The sequence below is a fragment of the Myotis daubentonii genome, chromosome 3 (assembly GCF_963259705.1).
Source record: "Myotis daubentonii chromosome 3, mMyoDau2.1, whole genome shotgun sequence".
Classification (NCBI taxonomy): domain Eukaryota; kingdom Metazoa; phylum Chordata; class Mammalia; order Chiroptera; family Vespertilionidae; genus Myotis; species Myotis daubentonii.
The window spans coordinates 6,875,893-6,893,230 of NC_081842.1; the positions used below are offsets into that span (position 1 = coordinate 6,875,893).

Sequence of the window (17,338 nt, forward strand, 5' to 3'; positions counted from 1 at the left end):
CCCCGTGACCGTAACGGAGTTATTACGTTAACTGGCTCTTTCATCCAGAGTCTCAATCTTAGCTTTGGAATAGACTACAAGGTTGTCATTCATTTGACAAAGTAGGAAGATAATTTTCTAAGAAAAAAAAGAAAGAAAAAGCTACACAGAAGTCTTGCCCGTCGCCACGATCCCTGTGCCACGGATTTTCTTAATAACCACACGGGGCCGGGCACTGCCCTCCTGGACTCAGAGAGACCGTTCCACCCTCTCACCCGAGCTCAGCGGGGACGCCCTCCCGGCGTCGAAGCGAGGCTTGGTTTTCACGGCGGTGACGGTGGTGACCACAGTCCCGCAGGGCATCACCGTGCGGTCTTTCTCTATCTTGGCCGCAGGAACGGGCGGAGGGGTGTGCCAAGATTTCGCCTCTGCGGGTTCCACGTAACAGAACTGCGGAGAAGGCCGCTGGTGGGTCGTGCGGTCAGTGCCGGGACCACCGCATGGCCCACTGACCTCCTCTGCACCCGGTCGCTCAGTTCGTGTCAGGATGAGTGACGTTAGTATTAGAATGAACGCAGGTGCCCGGGGACTGACAGCCGGTGAGTCCCATGCTCCCACCCAGCCAGGCCGCACCCACGATGGGGACAGAGGCTGAGGGACAGACAATCCGACAGCCCGTTCCGGGTCAGGCCCTCGTGAAAAGGCCTCGGGGGTATTTCACAGAGCGGACCACTCGGCCAGCTCAGGGGCAGGAAGGCTCCCGGTCAAGCCCAGAGACTTCTCGATGAGCTTCGTTTCAGGGTCAAGCCAGGGCCAGGCTCTGACGGACAAAAACAAAGGGGCTCCTCATCCGAAGTGGGAACCTGGCCACGTACCTCCGCGGTGACCGAGCCCAGGGCCGCGCCGTCCCCCGAGGGCCCGCGGGTCAGCAGAAAGCTCTGGGGCCCGGAAGGCTGCTTCTTGAACAGATCTAAAGGGATGGTCGTCGTCGCCAGCAGAGCTAGAAGACAGGACACGGCACTGAGCTAGCGCTGCGGATGTTTCCAGAACAGCCACACGGCCGGGGTGAGCTGCTACAAGCAGGCCGGCTCCTGATCACCACCCTGCTCGCTTGAAAACATGTGACAAATGTCAGGGTCCAGAAAGGACAGGGGAGGCTAAGGGATGTGACGCTTCCGGCAGCGTCCGCACCTGCGCTGCGGTGGGAAACAGCCGCCGGGAAGACGAGCTGCGGGTCAACTGGTAAGAATGAGAACCCGGCGGTGGATTCAAGAACTGTTCACCGTCCATTCAGGAAACGGGTAACTGTCCCAGGGCCGTGTGAGAACAGCCCTATGTGTAACACGCCCTAAGGAACTGAGGGGTGAAGGGACCATGATGCAGAGAACTGCCCTCAGATGGTCCCCACATTTACCCTCAAGTGTGTGTGCGTGTGTGTGCGTGCGCGTTAGAGAGAGAGCACGCGCACAAGCAAGAGTGACCAAGTGTGGGCACAAATACTAAAGGAAACGGGGCAAAGTGGACATATGTGAGTCTGAGTCAAGGCTCTATGGTTGTTCTTTGTTGTGTTTTTGTGTGTGTTTGTTTTGAGCTTGAAATTTCAGTCCCCCATCCGGCTGCACTGGGATGGAATTCCAATGGAGCCAAGAGGAGTGGGGTCCCCGGATAAACAGTGGCCCCGAGTGGGCGCCCCCGGCTCTGGGAAGGTCAGCTCTGACCCCGGGGCAGCCCCGTCATCTCAGGACTGCAGGTCAAGCAGCCGCCTGAGTTCCTGCTCACGGGCAGGACGGCTTTCCCTGGGTCTTGGTCATGTCAGCAGATAAGCAAAGGGCTTGGATGCTCAGCTGGTTAAGACAGGTAAGCCCCTCCCCCCTCCCGATTTTGGTATGTTTATGGGGATTTTTAAAAATCTAATCAATATTGACACTACTGAACTATAACAGGCCCACATTCACTTTGGTGATATGGGTGCTGTTTTTTTTACCTCTAATTGTTGCTTTCCTGCATCTAAAGCATGTGTTCAATTTGAGCTGCTACGGCTCATTCTCCAAGGAAAAGCCAGTGGAAATCCATAGAGACAGACAGGATGGCGATGCCAGGGGCTGGGGAGGGGGAGGGGAGTCAGTGTTCAATGGGGACTGAGTTTCAGTTTTGCAAGATGAAAGAGTTCTGAGATGGATGGTGGTGATGGTTGCACAACTGAGCTGTGCACTAAAACATGATTAAGATGATAAATTCTGCAACATGTATTTCATCATAATTTACAAAAAATTTTTTAAGGTCTGTTGAGGCTAAGAGGGTTGAGGACTGCTTCTCTAAACCAAGAATTGTTAAATAAAAGACTTAGGATATTTGTTAAACAAAAAACAAACAAACCAAAAAAACTATTTGAATATACTCTTTCCCAAAATGTACCTTATTAATAACTGAATGGACTTTCAACCAAACGTTCCCTGGGGAGACCCAGATGGTATGGGGAGGGGCAGGCCTCCTCTGGGTCTCCCGCCCTCCCCAGCTTCCCACAGCCCTGGTCAGGGCACTGGATGACCCTTCCAGAGGGCAGGGCCTCCGTCCACCTGCTCGCCACCCACCTTCTGAGGATTGCCCATCCTCCGAAATCTGCAGGTGCAACTCCTTCGACTTGGCGTTCAACTCACTGTGCAGAGAAAAAAAAGCTGTGAGTCCTTATTTTTGAAATAGTACTTTTTTCCTGACTATAGGAAGGACTAGTCATCATCAATATTTTAAAAACTGCAAGACACATAACCAAGAATATAAAGATTATCTGCAACCTCACTACCCAGAAATGGCTGCTCTTCATACTTGGTGCCTAGACTCCTAGAATCATCCAGCACTCTGATGATGACGGACATACCATTTCATACAGGTGCTTGCAAATATGGTGGCCACATATGGCTTTGGAAAACTTGAAATGTGGCCAGTGCACACTGAGGAACTGGATTTAATTTTAATTACCTGAAATTTAAAGAGCCCCACGTGGCCATGAGTGACCATACCCGAAGGGTAGCGATGTAATTGTCTAAACACAAAATACAGAACATCATATACCTCACTGCTTCTTTGTAACCTGTTTTGTTTTTTTTTTCCACTGAGGATACCATAGACACCTTTCCACGTCAGTAACTACAGAGCAACAACATGTTTAATGGGTGTCTGTTCCACTGTTAGGCCTTATGAGATTTTACTTAGCTAATTCCTTAATAACCAACATTTAGTAATGAGGTGGTTGCTTTAATATCTCATAATTATAACCCGGTTGGCCAATCACCTTCAGACACGCATCTCAGCATGACTTAGAAAAACTGTTAACTGCCAGCCAAGAGGTACGTGCATAGAAGAGCTTTTCTTTAGTTTTTACAAACTGCTGGCCTCCAGAATGGCGATTCCAATTTCACTCCACTGGCCACCCTCGCTCTCAGTACTTAGCCACCTGGCAGGCGGGAAACAATCTCTTCTCATCACTCTCACTATGGCTGAGGCAGAACGTCTTTTCAGTCTATAGTTCTCGCCTTTGCTTTTCTAGTTTGAAAACTCTGCCCACTTTTCCAAAAGGGAGTCATCTTTTCCTCAATGGTTTACAAGAGCTCTTTATATGAGACATGGACTATGTTCTTCTATTACTTTTTGTAACTTGTCTAGTAAGCATCAGAAAGTGATTGATTTCTCTATTTTTGTAAGTCAGCCACTTTCCTGAAGTATTAATTTTCCATTTTTATTTCTATCTTATGTCCATTATTATTCCTGGTGGTCTTAATTGCTTTTCCTGAGCAGTCATATCATGCAATGCTATCATCTCCAGGGAATGGTTAGTTCTGCCTCTTTCTTGTCGGTACTTGTATATCGTTCCCTTATCTTATCTAATTGCGCTAACCAGTGCTTCTAGCACAAACAGTGGGCTCTCTCCCTCGGCGTTACTGGGACTGCCTCTGGTTTTTATCACTTTCAGTGATTTTCTCTAAAAAATCCTTTTGAAGAAGTGCCCATAAATCTTGTTCTAATGAAGATTTTTAGCATTAGGAATGGGTATTAAATGTCACTGGATATCGCTGGGGCATAAATAGATCTGCCTTCCAAAAGAAATTTATGTCTGACTTAAAGCTACCTCAGATGCTTCATATGCTTTGTACAAATGAGAAATAATTTTTGTGTGCTATGAAATGATCTCAGGGGTTGGCAGTCTCGAGTAGGTGTCACCATGGAAACCCAGGCCCGCGGGAACCGCTGCACGCACAAGGTGAACTCTTCTTCCCAGGTGAGGTCAGTAGTGTTTTTCGGGAGGACGCTGGAGAGCTTCTGAACGGGATCGTTCAGCTGAACTTGGCAGCGGAGGTTAGCGGGGCCTGCAATCACACAAAGGCAGGCACCGCCTTTTACTTTTGCTTCTTAACAGCTTTGAGACACTTCTGCATTCAGAGAAAGGCTAAGTAAAATGCCTAAGGTCTTGGCTCACCCACTTTCTTTCATTTGTCATTTATCAACTCTCAAAGCACCCCACTTCATTTGGGGTTAAAGGTTTTATACCCCCACTGGATATGCGGAGCCCGGACTGACCCCAAGTGCCTGCTCACCGCTCGGTTCTGGCTGCAGGCACAGCCTCACAGTAGGGGATGACCTGAATACAACAGAGAGGTGGTCCCCACTGCTGGACAAGGCTCACCACTTGGCTACATCTGGGGACTACTTACCATGGGTGTGGTGTTTATACCTGATAACTCCCTTCAAACCTTTTCTGGGTGTGTTTCCAGGTAATGGGACTCCACTACCCAGCAGCTCATTCTGCTCCAAGGCACTGCCCGCCCCCGGCATCGAGTCTGAATACACCGGGTGATCAACCACCGCTGGGCTCTACCGGCCCTTCTCCACGCGCCTGGCGCTGTCAGCTGCTCCGCACGCAGCCTCTTCCTAATCAACCTTCACAATCACCGCCCAGGGGAGACTCAGGCCCCGAAGGGACCCCAGCCCTGGCCGACTGGGCCCAGGAAGTCCCCTCTTAGTCGCCAAGCCTGGGGCCCCAGAGGGCAGCATGCGGGTGCTTTTACCAAAGCCATCACTACCACCAGCTCTGCAGAGTCCTGGTTGTGAAATGTGGCCCATCTGCACTTGGAACTGAGAGAAACTCCTCGCAGACAAAGAGAAGTAACCCCAACATCCTCCGACCATAGAGAGAAGTCATTCCTATTCTCAGCCAAACGGAATCGCAGGGGAGAGCCGTGTCCTGTCCCGGCTACTACGCACTTGGGGTCTCAGCAGCGATTCAGAACCACCTGGAAGTCATTCCTTCGGGGGTCACTCTTGTCTCCACCCAGACAGCAGCCTCTCTGCACCAAAGGTCCCCGCTGAGCCAAAGCCCTTCTGAGGCGCATAAACCGCCCCTGGGGTCCCTCCCCCCACAGGAAAGCAGACTGGTCAGGGGTGCTTGGCATGCATTTTCAGCTTCAATAGTGGGGGGGAAAGAAAAGTAAATGTGCTTCCAGACTCAAGGGAAAGGGCAAAGCTACAGTTGTGTTCCTTCCTTCCTTCACGCACGGAAATCCCAGGTTGTATTCCAATGGGCTCGCATTATTATTACGGTTTCCAGGGGATCTTCTTCGCTCACGGCAGGATCACACTGCAGACCCACCTGGCGGGAGTCACCGAGAACCCCCCGGTCACCCCTCCGCTCGGCTCGTGCCGTGGGACGGTGGCTTCTGCAGCGGCCAGGCACCTGCCGACACCCGAGCCCGGCCCCACGGCACCCACCTGGAGCACCAGGATGGCTGAGCAGCGAGGCCCGGATGCTCTTCACCAGCAGCTTGAGGTCATGGGCCCGTGGAGGTTTGGGAGGGCAGGGCTCCTGCGGGGCCGGCGAGGTGCGCTGGAGAGTCTGCAGGAAGAGAAGGAGCAGTGGCCATGGGAGGCAGAGGACAGAGGCGGCAGCGGAGCCTGAACCGGGGTCTGCCCGGTGGCGGTTTCCCCTCTGATGGGAAGGTCGGGTACCAGCGGCCGGGACCATTTCCCTGTTGGGGAGCCTTCTGAACCCCAGCAGCAGCAGCAATGCATTCAGCCAGGGAGGGCTCCCCAGAACCGTACTGTGGGCGGAGACTGGAGCCACCATGCGGGTCCATGCCTGACCCAGGCCAGGTGCCTGAGAGACAGGGAACGCCTTCTCCAGGCTGCAGGTCACCGGGCTGCCCCCAGCCTGGGCGAGGCAGTGGGTCTGTCCAGTGCTAACTGGTTTTCCCAGGAACCTCAATTCTCGAAGGATGCCGTCCAAGACCTCAGGCTCTGAGTGGACAGTAAAAAGTCAAGCTTGGGCTCCTAGAAGGCGGAGGGTCAAGCCTAGTTAGGGTGGGACTATGCTGAGTGGCCCTCTTCCTTCCGCCCCGCTGGCCCCCCTGGAGCTTTGGAACCCCGTGCCCTGAACTGGAAGCGTCCCCAGAGCGTGGTCATTACCGGCCGGCGAGCACTGGCGCAATGGGGCTCTGCCGCGCGGGGTGGAGGAACATTGGAAACACACACAGGTGCTCCGGGCAGCGGACCATGGTCCTACGGGCCTCGAGGCCCCCACACCGTGAGCAGGCTCACCTGGACTTCCCGCACGTCCACGGGCCTGGTGCTCAGAACCACCGACGGGGAGGCGGAGCTAACCAGGCACTTCAGGATGTCCTTGAGAGTTTCACATATTGCCTTCACCTCCACCGCCTGGTCCTGCGAGAGAGGAGGGAGTCACCCACTCACTTCATAACCACGCACGCGAGCGGAAGGACGGGTGAACGACCCTGGATCCAGGAGGTCAGATCAGGACCCATGAGAGACCTGGGGGAGAGGGTCCTTCTCACTGATCTCGGAAGTAAGTCACCATTTTATTTTATTTATTTTAATCCTCACCTGAGGATATTTTTTCCACTGATTTCCAGAGAGAGTGGAATGAAGGGAAGATGGGGAGAGAGAAAGAAACATCAACAAGAGACACATAGATTCTCTCCCACACGCTCCGCTACCAGGGCTGCATTCAGCAACCAAGGCACATGTCCTTGACCAGGAATCAAACCCATGACCCTTCAGTCCACGGGTGAATGCTCCAACCCCTGAGCCAAACTGGTAAAATGGTTTAAAAAAAAAAAAAAGCCATTGTGCACCATAGAAATGTTGTTAATATTCCTGTGTATATCCTGTCAGCCATTTTCCCCAAACATACAGACATGCGGTTTTCCTTTCCTGCACAACACTGGATATATTTTTGAAATCAGAAAGTATTCAAGTAAACGGAAAGGCCTGAGAAGAACGCAGACAAGCTTTTAGAAGAAGAACAAAGCCACAGTAGTTAACGCCCCGCTGAACTGTGCCCATGCCTTCTAGAATGTTCACAGCACCCCTATTCATAAGAGCCCCAAACTGGAAACTACCTAGGTGCCCAACAACGGCTAAATGGACCCATAAACTGTGGGCAGCCACACAGTGCGGGCTACGGGACAAGGGGCACAAACACCACGGAGCCACCCACAACACGGACGAACCTCACAGACACCGTGCCGAGTGAAAGAGCCACACACAGAAAGCCCACACTGTGTGATTCCGTGTCACATAAAAGGAACCGCTTCACAGGGCGCATTTCAGTGGCGTTTAGTGCACTCGAAGTGTTCGACAACCATCACCTCTATCTTGTTCCAGAATATTTCCATCCCCGCCCCCCAAAGGAAACCCCTTACCCACAGGCAGTCACCCCTCATCCCTCTCCCCCAACAGGCCCTGCCAACCGCTGCTCTGCTTCCCGTCGCTATGGGCTTGCCTGTTCTGGACACGGCATAGAGAGGTGATGGGGGGAACGTGGAATCCCACAGCAGTGGCCTCGCATGTCTGGCTTCTTTCACTGAACGTGACGTGCTCAGGGTCATGCAAGTTCCAGCAGGTATCACAACCTCACTCTCGTTTATGCCTGAATGGCATTCCATTATATGGATGGACCTCATTTTCTTGTCTATTTTTACCTTTTTTTCTTAAATAAATATATTTTTATTGATTTCAGAGAGAAAAGGAGAGGGAGGGAGAGATAGAAACATCAAAGACGAGAGGGAATCCTTGCTCAGCTGCCTCCTGCACGCCCCTACTGGGAATCGAGCCCACAACCTGGACATGTGCCCTTGACCGAAATCGAACCCAGGGTCCTTCAGTCCGCAGGCCGGTGCTCTATCCACTGAGCCAAACCGGCGAGGGCTGTCTACTTTTATCCTTTAACCCCCACAATTTCTCCACACTTTATAGAGGAGGAAACCAAGGGAGAAAGATGAGTCTGGGTGCGCGCATGTCAGAGTCCATTACATCTTAGACCCCAGAGCAGCTGACTCGGGGACCTTCCTTCCACGCCACCCCCTGCCCACATGCCACCTCCCCCATCGGGGCCCAGCAGGACCCAGCGGCGGGGGGCTGGCGGATCCACGGAACTGCCTCACTGGGAAGTCACACTGCCCACAGATATGAGCAGCACGTGGGGGTCAGGGAAATGTCCAGGGCGTGGGGCAGGGTATAAACAGCACGTACAGAATCCCACCATTTGGGTGAGAAAGGAGGAATAAGATCATTTTTGCAAAAAGAAAGGCAGAAAAGATAAAAACCACAGAAACGTGTTGCCGCACGCAGAAGAATGATGGCAGAAGGGAGAGGAACAGGGGGCAGACTTCTGAGTCTAACGTTTCATGTAACTTTGACTTTAAAACAGCGGTTCTCAACCTGTGGGTCGCGACCCCTTTGGGGGTAGAACGACCCTTTCACAGGGGTCGCCTAAGACCATCGGAAAACACATATAGAATTCCATATTGTTTTTGTGATTAATCACTATGCTTTGATTATGTTCAATTTGTAACAATGAAAATACATCCTGCATATCAGATATTTACATGACGATTCATAACAGTAGCAACATTACAGTTATGAAGTAGCAACGAAAATAATTTTATGGTTGGGTCACCACAACATGAGGAACTGTATTCAAGGGTCGCGGCATTAGGAAGGTTGAGAACCACTGCTTTAAAATCATGTTAATATTTTTCACATTAAAAAATAAATAAATCAACAAAGATGGGGGACAAACCCTAATACTGCATCCAAACAGCCACAAATGCAGCTCACGAGACATGAAATGGGTAGGATAACCACACGGAGGGAAAAAATCAAGTCATTGTTGAACGTGAACTCGGGCCCCCTCAGCAGGATGCACTCTGGGACGAGGGCCAGCGGGCGCCCTGAACGTTGGCAGGTGTGAGGTCGGCAGCGGTGCCAGGGGGGCAAGTCGCAGAACAAAGGCTGTCGTGTGGGAGGAGGAGGCACGAATATGGAAAGAAGGAGAAAGAGGCCCGAAGGGAGACACCGAGCACGCGCCGCTCCTGTCACTAAGCAGCCGGCACAAATGCCACTCGGATGCATGCAAGCCGAAAGAACTACCATTCACACTCGCCAGTGGTTTTAAAAAGCAACTGTCCATATCTAGATTAAGGCAGGGACAGTGACTATTATAGACCAACTATTAAAGTCACATATGTCAGCTGGTGAACAAGAGTCAGAGACAGGGTTAAATCACAAGGAAACCCTGCAAAAGCCGCTGCAAAGGAAGAACCTCGTAACCTCAGCCTTTGGGGTAAATGATTTTGCATCATCGTTTCAGCAACTGGACACGGCGACGCCAACTGACTAGCATGCCCACTCCACGCCCGAATTCACTTCTCCAAACGGCCAAGACCCCGGGGAGCAGGAGGAGGCTGCCTCCAGATTTGGGGTGCGTCTTTACAAAAACCGTGGAGAGGAAGAAGGTCATGACCTCGGAGCTGGCTGGGCTCAGCCCGTGCTGTAGGTAAAGCCGTTTCTAGACAGGAGAGCGAATCTGACCATCAGGTGTGATAGAACGTCATTCCTTCAACAGTTTTCAACCGCAGATGCACATGCGCACCTAAAAACTCCCCCGCCCCGACGCCCACACGGGGACTCCCCCGCCCCATGGCACCCACACGGGGACTCCTCCGCCCCCATGGCACCCACATGGGGTGGCAGGCAGGCTTCCGGGTTCTTGACAGCTGCCGGGGATTCCCGGCGCAGCCCGGAGCCCGGGGTGAGAGGGGGCATCAAATCCATCACAAGGCACACACGTTCCCAATGCACCGCCAGAGGCATCATGGCGGTGTACGGACTGACCTCCCCCGGGGCGCGGGGCTGGATGGTAACGGCCATCTCCGGCAGGCTGAGGAAGGACCACCGGGTCGGAATGTCCTCTCTCTCCTCCTTCATGCGGAGCTCCAGCTTCAGGAGGAAAAAGACAATGGTTACTGGAGAGCTGCTGTCTCCGCCAGAGGCCCCACGCACACCTGTGTGTGTGTGTGTGTGTGCGTGTGTGTGCACGTGCGTGTGTTCACCGGCTTCCTGGGTAAGTGCTTAGCCTCCCGGGCCACCCTGTGCACTTACAGATGGAGAAGAGGGTCCCACACTCCCTGTGACCGGCCCCTTCACTACAGGGACCTTGTCCCACCCCCCCCAGCACTGTCCTGTGCCTCCACCTGCCACTCAGCAAGGGACCCCAGGGCTGGTGGCTGAAGGCCCGATGTCACTGGAACTCCGCAGTCCACTTTAAATTCTCGGTGCTCTGCGTCTCCCTCGGGGGAGTGTCACCGAGATGTAAGGGCGGTGTACGAGAGGAACCAGGATGCCTGGCCAGCCCCACGCTCACACGTCCGCTGAGGGCTGTGTACGGAGCACACTGGGTTCCAGTCACCTGCCTCTTGCTTGGGCCACCACAGAACCTCTAACTGGACCCTGGTCTCCCACAATGTCCCATTCAACCTTCCCCATCCGTGGCAGAAAAATGACTCCCAAAGATGTCCGCACTCCAAGCCTTGGCACCTGTGGATACGTGACCTTACACGGCAAACGGGACTTTGCGGATGCAATTAGGGCAGTGGTCGGCAAACTGCAGCTGGCGAGCCACATGTGGCTCTTTGGCCCCTTGAGTGTGGCTCTTCCACAAAATGCCACGTGCGGGCGCGCACATACAGTGCGATTGAAACTTCGTGGCCCATGCGCAGAAGTCGGTATTTTGTGGAAGAGCCACACTCAAGGGGCCAAAGAGCCGCCTGTGGCTCGCGAGCCGCAGTTTGCTGACCACTGGATTAGGGTGAGAGCCTGCAGGTGTGGAGGTGAGCCTAGGTTATCGTGGCGAGCCCAGAGGAACCATAACAAGGGAAGAGGAAAGCAGAGAGGACCCCAGAGATGTGACTTGAGGGTAGAGGGTGCTGCCAGGAACCCAGGGATGAGGCTGCCCCTAGAAGCTGGGCACTGCCCTCGGCTGCCAGCCAGCAGGGGGCCCGGGGCTCAGTCCTAACACCGATAGGAGCTGGATTCTGCCCGAATGAGCAGGAAACAGATTCTCCCCAGGAACTTGCAGAAAGGAAGGCAGCCCGCCAACACCTAGATTTCAGCCTGTGTGGTACGTCAGACCCCCCAGAATGGTAACAGGATACCCTTGTGCTGTTTTAAGCTAAGTTGGTGGTCATTTGTTTCTGCAGCCGTAGCAAACTAATACACCGGCCTCCATTTTTCAGCCAGACACAAAAATGTCAGCTCTCCGCGTCTCCATCCTTCTCCCCACCACCTACCAATGGGAAAGAAAGGATGGCCTCAGCCCGTATTTCTGAATACTCAGGACTCTCACCTCACGCGAGCAAACGGGTCGGAGAAATGATGCCCTCCCTTGTAACTTTAGGACGAGTGCACTTTCATTTCATTGACATGGGTCCCCGTGTCACCCCCACCAGGCGGGGCAGGGGGCGGCAGCACGCCCGACTGCTGGTCCCTTTATGCGCCTTTTATCTGAGGAATAAGGGAGGAGCGGGAGGCCTGCTGCCTGAGCATTAATAATTGTCGGTCCCTAGCAGCTGCCTCTGCGTGCAGCTAATCCATGGGCCGCTTTGAAACTGTGCTAAGAGATCAAAGATACAATTGTGTCACTTGCTGCTCAAATGACACCTAAAGCCCATCTTAGAGACTACATGTGCTCCATTCGTGTTTGGGGTCCTTGCTGGACTCAGTCCTGAAATGTGTGTCAGATGTCCTGTGAACGTGTCCCAGGCTTTGAGGTTCTTTTCTAGCACGTTGCCCAAAAAACTGAGGGGAGCAGGAGGCATTCTCATCTGACAAGTCCATGAGGCCAACACTTCACCTCTCCAACTCGAAAAGGGGGGTGTCATTGTGGGGGAGGAGGGGCTAGATTTCAGGAAAAAAGCCATTTCAGTGCCCAGAAAATCTTGTTCTCCCTGCTGACGTAAAACCGTGTCTTTGCATGAAAAGTTTATGGAGCATCATCTCCCCCTGTGGTTGAGAATCCTGTATGACTAGGTTCAGCCCCTGCCCCCCTAAATTATCAATCAGCCACCAGGACAGGAGAGGAAACACAGGATTGAATCAGCAGTGACCCCTAAAACAGACCCAGAAATTTATAACTTTTATACACCGCTAACAGGAACGACAGTGTTCTGCTAAATGCCAGAGACGCAGCTATGTAACAGTTCAGCTATCCAGACATGTCACTAAGTCTATTATAATTATTACATATGTCTCTCGATATAATTGTTATATATAATTATGTATAAATCATAAAAGTTATATATGTCTATTATAATTATTATAATAAGGTCTATTACCTTAAAAATAATGGTGATACTCATCTATATATATAAAAATCTAAGTGACCAGCCGGTAGCTATGATGCGCACTGACTACCAGGGGGCAGACGCTCAATGCAGGAGTGGAAACCGCATGGAAACATGGAACAGGCTGATGAATCTCAGAGGGAAGGGGGGAGGGGGAAGAGTGGGGAAAGATTAACCAAAGATCTTATAGGCATACTAGAGGCCTGGTGCACGGATTCGTGCACTGGTGGGGTCCCTCGGCCTGGCCTGTGGGGATCGGGCTGAAACCAGCTCTCTGACATCCCCCAAGGGGTCCCAGATTACGAGAGTGCAGGCCAGGCGGAGGGACCCCACCGGTGCATGAATCCAGGCACTGGGCCTCTAGGTTAACATAAAAAAGGGGGCCTTTTGAAGCAGACTTTTTCAAAAGGAAGAAGAGGAATGTTCCAGTCCAGCCCCTAAGCCATGGTTCTCAACCTTCCTGATGCTGCGACCCTTTAACACAGCTCCTCATGGTGTGGTGACCCCCAATTTCATTGTTACCAATCAAACATAATGAAAGCATAGTGATTCATCACAAAAACAGTATGTAATTATATATGTGTTTTCCGATGGTCTTAGGCGACCCCTGTGAAGGGGTTGCGACCCACAGGTTGAGAACCACTGGTCTAAGCGGTTTTCCAAGCTGCAGTGGACTTCAGAGGTCCAGCACTGATCTGAGACAGACCCGTTCGCCTCACTCACCTGCCATCTACTTGATCCTACCTGTCGGCAGCACCCCGACTGTTCAAGTCCTTGAAGATACCATCCCTCCCATTTCTGATAGATGGGAAACCTCTAAATTCATTATATATATACATGTGTGTGTATATGTATATATATGTGTGTGTATATATATATATATACACATATATGTACAGTACAAGCAAGTATATATGTGAGTGTGCATATATAATTTACACATCACAAGCACCTTTTATTTCCTACAGACACAATATGGAAGGTTATTGTTGGGAAATTATTAAATGAAGGACAACTAATAAAAACATGGGTGTGCACGGCCCTGTGACTCCCCACACTGACCTACAGGCTTATGAGAACTGTTTCCCATGACTCGCACAACCCACCCAACCTCACCTGTAAATGCAGCGGGGCGAGCCGCACGCTGTACTCCTGGCGCCCCGTGTCCTCGGGCGAGGCTGGCCTCAAACTGACCAGGAACTGGATGGCCTTGCCCACCACGCGACAAGACACCACCTGGAGGAGGGACAAGACAACTGTAATGTAACTTTATGAGAGAGACAGAGAGAGAGAGAGAGAGAGAGAGAGAGAGGCCAGCAAGGACAAGAATTCAGAGTTTCAAACTTGGAAAAATATCCAGATCCAGATCTTTTCTATTATGTAATAGTCTGAAAACTGGAGAAAATGTTTCAACTCTTTTCTTCCTGATGGATTTCTCAGGAGCTAAACTCTTTCTTGCCCAAATCTCGTTATGTTCTCTCCACACATAAAGATGTTTTTCTTTAAATATCGCTCTGTTCTATGTCTCCACACCCGCTGATTTTAAATTCCCCAGACAATCCCACATCCATACAAGTGAGAGCCATTAGCCATCACCTCTCACTAAAAAACGAGCCTCTGAAAGAAAATAAGCTATAGATGCTACAAGTAAAACACTTAAAAAACATAACCAGAACACAAGAAATTTTCCCTATATAAATAAATTTTAACCTGTTGTGGTTTTCAAAGGTGTGGGAATAATTCAAAGAACATATGAAATTTTAAACAGTTACGAAATTATACAGACTTAAAAATAGAATTATCAAATGAGCACATTTAAGAAGACAAATAATTCCACCAGGAATAACCAGGCCATACTCCTGACATAAATCACAAAGCATTTTAGAGGGATAATTGTGATAGAGGAATATCCAGTTTCTGCCCCAGAATCCCTCTGCGGAAGCAGATCTAGAAGGAGGGCCAGTCACCCTTCTGGCAGGACGCCAGGCAAGCCCAGGGTGGGATGACTCCCAGGCCAGGTGGCAGGTGTGCACGCCTGGGAGGATGGAGGGAGGCTAGCAGGTGATCAGGGTGCCTGGCCACAGCCCGGTCATCAGGAGGCTGAGAGCGAGACAGGACAGATGGACTCCCCCACCTTCCCAAGGGAACTGCTGACCCCACATTGGAGGGTGTCACTTGGGAAGAAAGAGAAAATGTTTTAATCCTCTGGTGGGCTTATTAGGAAGTAGAAAGATTAACAAAATAGTTCCTTTCTTGGGACCTGTTTCACAAAGACGTCCATGGCACAGATCTGGAAGAAAATCTTGCCTATTCCCAACACTGGCAGAAAGTTGCCCAGCCCTATCTTCACCCTCCCTTGTAAGGTCGCTCTCAGAAGACAAATTCATGTGGATTCGCTACAGTATCTTCATCACCTGATGGCATCTCCCGCGTTCACAAGAGGCTGGAACGGGAAAATGTTTGTATAAGAAATGTCGTCTTTTCGTTATAAAAATAAATGCTCTGTAAACAATCCTCGCTGGAGGAACATATTTTGATGCCTGAGGCCTCACACACACAAATGACAGGACACGGAGCATTCGCTGTCCCCCGTCTCAGCAGCCCAGGCCTCGCTGCTCCCGCGAAACGTAAAAAAAACAGACAGCTGACTGGCTGATGTCTGTTATTTCTTTGGGATCTCCTCTGCGGAGCTAACCGGAGTTTCCCCAAGAAAACGGACCGCCGCAAGCAAGGGAGAGATGGTTTCCTTCGACCCGATTCTACAAGGAGCTTCCTACTGCCCCACCCATTCCTTGACGCAGAGACAGCTCAGGCGCTCAATTAAAAGCAAATAAACACACACACAAAAACAGAAACAGGTGAGTTTAAAAGGCGCTAACACTTCTGCACGTAAGACTCCGAAGACCACAGCTACCACTGAAGTCCCAGCAAGGAGGTGAGGGCTTCACTGAAAGTGAGACACCTCCAGGTCCGAGTGGCTCCCCACAGAGACCCTCTGAGGGTCTTCCCAGCCCGCTGGCTTCCGACTCCGCATAAAACCAAGCCCCACAGACCAGCGGTTTCCTGGCCTCCCTTCAGCGTTCAGCTGGAAACACTCATTAAAACCACCATTCGGTCCTGCCTCCACATGCCACGATGGCCACACAAAATGCTACCACTGTTCCCAGGAGGCCGTTGGAGGGACACCGGTCGGGGCCCCACCCTTTCCAGGCCAGCCTCTGCCCCGACGCCCTGAGAATAATAATGGCCCATCTGTCAAATGCACAGGCACAAAATGGAAAGGAGCTTTTAAAAATAAGTAATCTTCTTTCAGTGCATTAAGGAGTTATCCACAATGGGGATTAAATTAAATGCCCTCAACCCAGGAGAACAGCGGCAAGGCCTTGCCACCCCAGGGTGTCCCCCCCCACCCCCTTAGACTACCAGACAGCAGGACCACCTGGTACAAGACCCCACCTAAGGGGACAGAATGTCCAAGATTGACAGCTACCGATATACCGATGAACAGACAGAGGCCCTGGTCTTTATTTATTTATCTTTGTTGTTGAAAGTATTGCAGCTGTCCCCTTTGTTTTTTTCCCCCACTGACCCTGCTCCACCCGCACCCGCCCCTCCCAGGCCTTCACCACACCATTGTCTTTGTCCATGGGCTATGCATATATGCCTATAAGTCGTCCCCTCCCACCCCCGTTAACCCCCCTACCCCCTACCTTTCCTCTGAAATTCGTCAGTAGAGGCCCTGATCTCGACCCCAGAGTTTCCCCACCACAAATACACCATGTCTGTGGGGATGCCTAGTTAGTTCCCCACGGACAGGACGTGGAGCTGTTACACAGCCGTGGTGCTTGGGGTTCCCTAGGAAGCAGTCTGAGAGCCATGCTGGACCTTCAGAGTTACACGGAGACAGACACTCCTCGGCATTGCGGGGACCGAGGGCCTGAGAACAGAAGTGAACCCAGTGCCCAGAGCGGGACTCCACGGGGCCAGGGGCACAGGAAGGAGCGCCCCGAACCCACTGCTTCCTTCCTGAGGTATTTTCTCCCAAGGGAAGCAAAGAACTCCTCCATCACATAGACCATTTCAAAGTCAAGCAGGGAGGCTGAGCTGTGTGTCCAGACAAATCCCCCGCCCTGCGCGGCCAAGAGCGTTTAATGGAGGGTGGGCCGCACGTGGTGAGGGCCCGAAGGTGCTCAAGGAGCATGTTGACATAAAAAACCCAAACCTGCAGCCCTCGCGGCGTGGCTCAGCTGGGTGGGCATCGCCCCATGCCCCAAAGGTCGCTGGTTCAATTCCCGATCAGGGAACATACCCAGGTTACGGGCTCGGTCCCCGATGGGGGCCCGTGCAGGAGGCAGCCCATTGATGTTTCTCTCTTACGTTGATGTTTCTCTCAATCGAACCCCTCCCTTCCTCTCTCTCTAAAAAATCAATTAAAAAGTGTAAAAAACAAACATCCAAACCTGCAGAGAATTTCTATAAAAGTGTATTTGAGCCAAACACAGGATACACCTGGAGGCAAGATTTCAACAGACTGGGAAGACGCTTCCTAGAAGGGGGGTTGCCGCTTCTTTTATGCCTTTGGAATCAGGGAGGGAACGTAAGGAGGATTACGCGGAGGTGGGAAAAGCCAGGCAGGATGGGATTACCGGAGAGTTAGGGCTGCTGCTCTC

At 51.7% G+C, this 17,338-nt stretch overlaps 1 protein-coding gene across 3 annotated transcripts in view; it reads right to left on the reverse strand.

Annotated features, from left to right (window-relative positions):
- Positions 1-17,338, reverse strand: part of C2CD2 (C2 calcium dependent domain containing 2) — a 50,192-nt gene that overhangs the window by 15,604 nt on the left and 17,250 nt on the right. For all 3 annotated transcript variants that reach the window (XM_059686510.1, XM_059686512.1, XM_059686513.1), the window contains 8 exons: positions 13,785-13,904; positions 10,162-10,266; positions 6,565-6,687; positions 5,740-5,863; positions 4,232-4,340; positions 2,571-2,635; positions 855-979; positions 255-429 (listed from right to left, as the gene is read on the reverse strand). In XM_059686510.1, the coding sequence (XP_059542493.1) occupies positions 255-429; positions 855-979; positions 2,571-2,635; positions 4,232-4,340; positions 5,740-5,863; positions 6,565-6,687; positions 10,162-10,266; positions 13,785-13,904 (946 nt within the window). The remainder of the gene's footprint in view (positions 1-254; positions 430-854; positions 980-2,570; positions 2,636-4,231; positions 4,341-5,739; positions 5,864-6,564; positions 6,688-10,161; positions 10,267-13,784; positions 13,905-17,338) is intronic.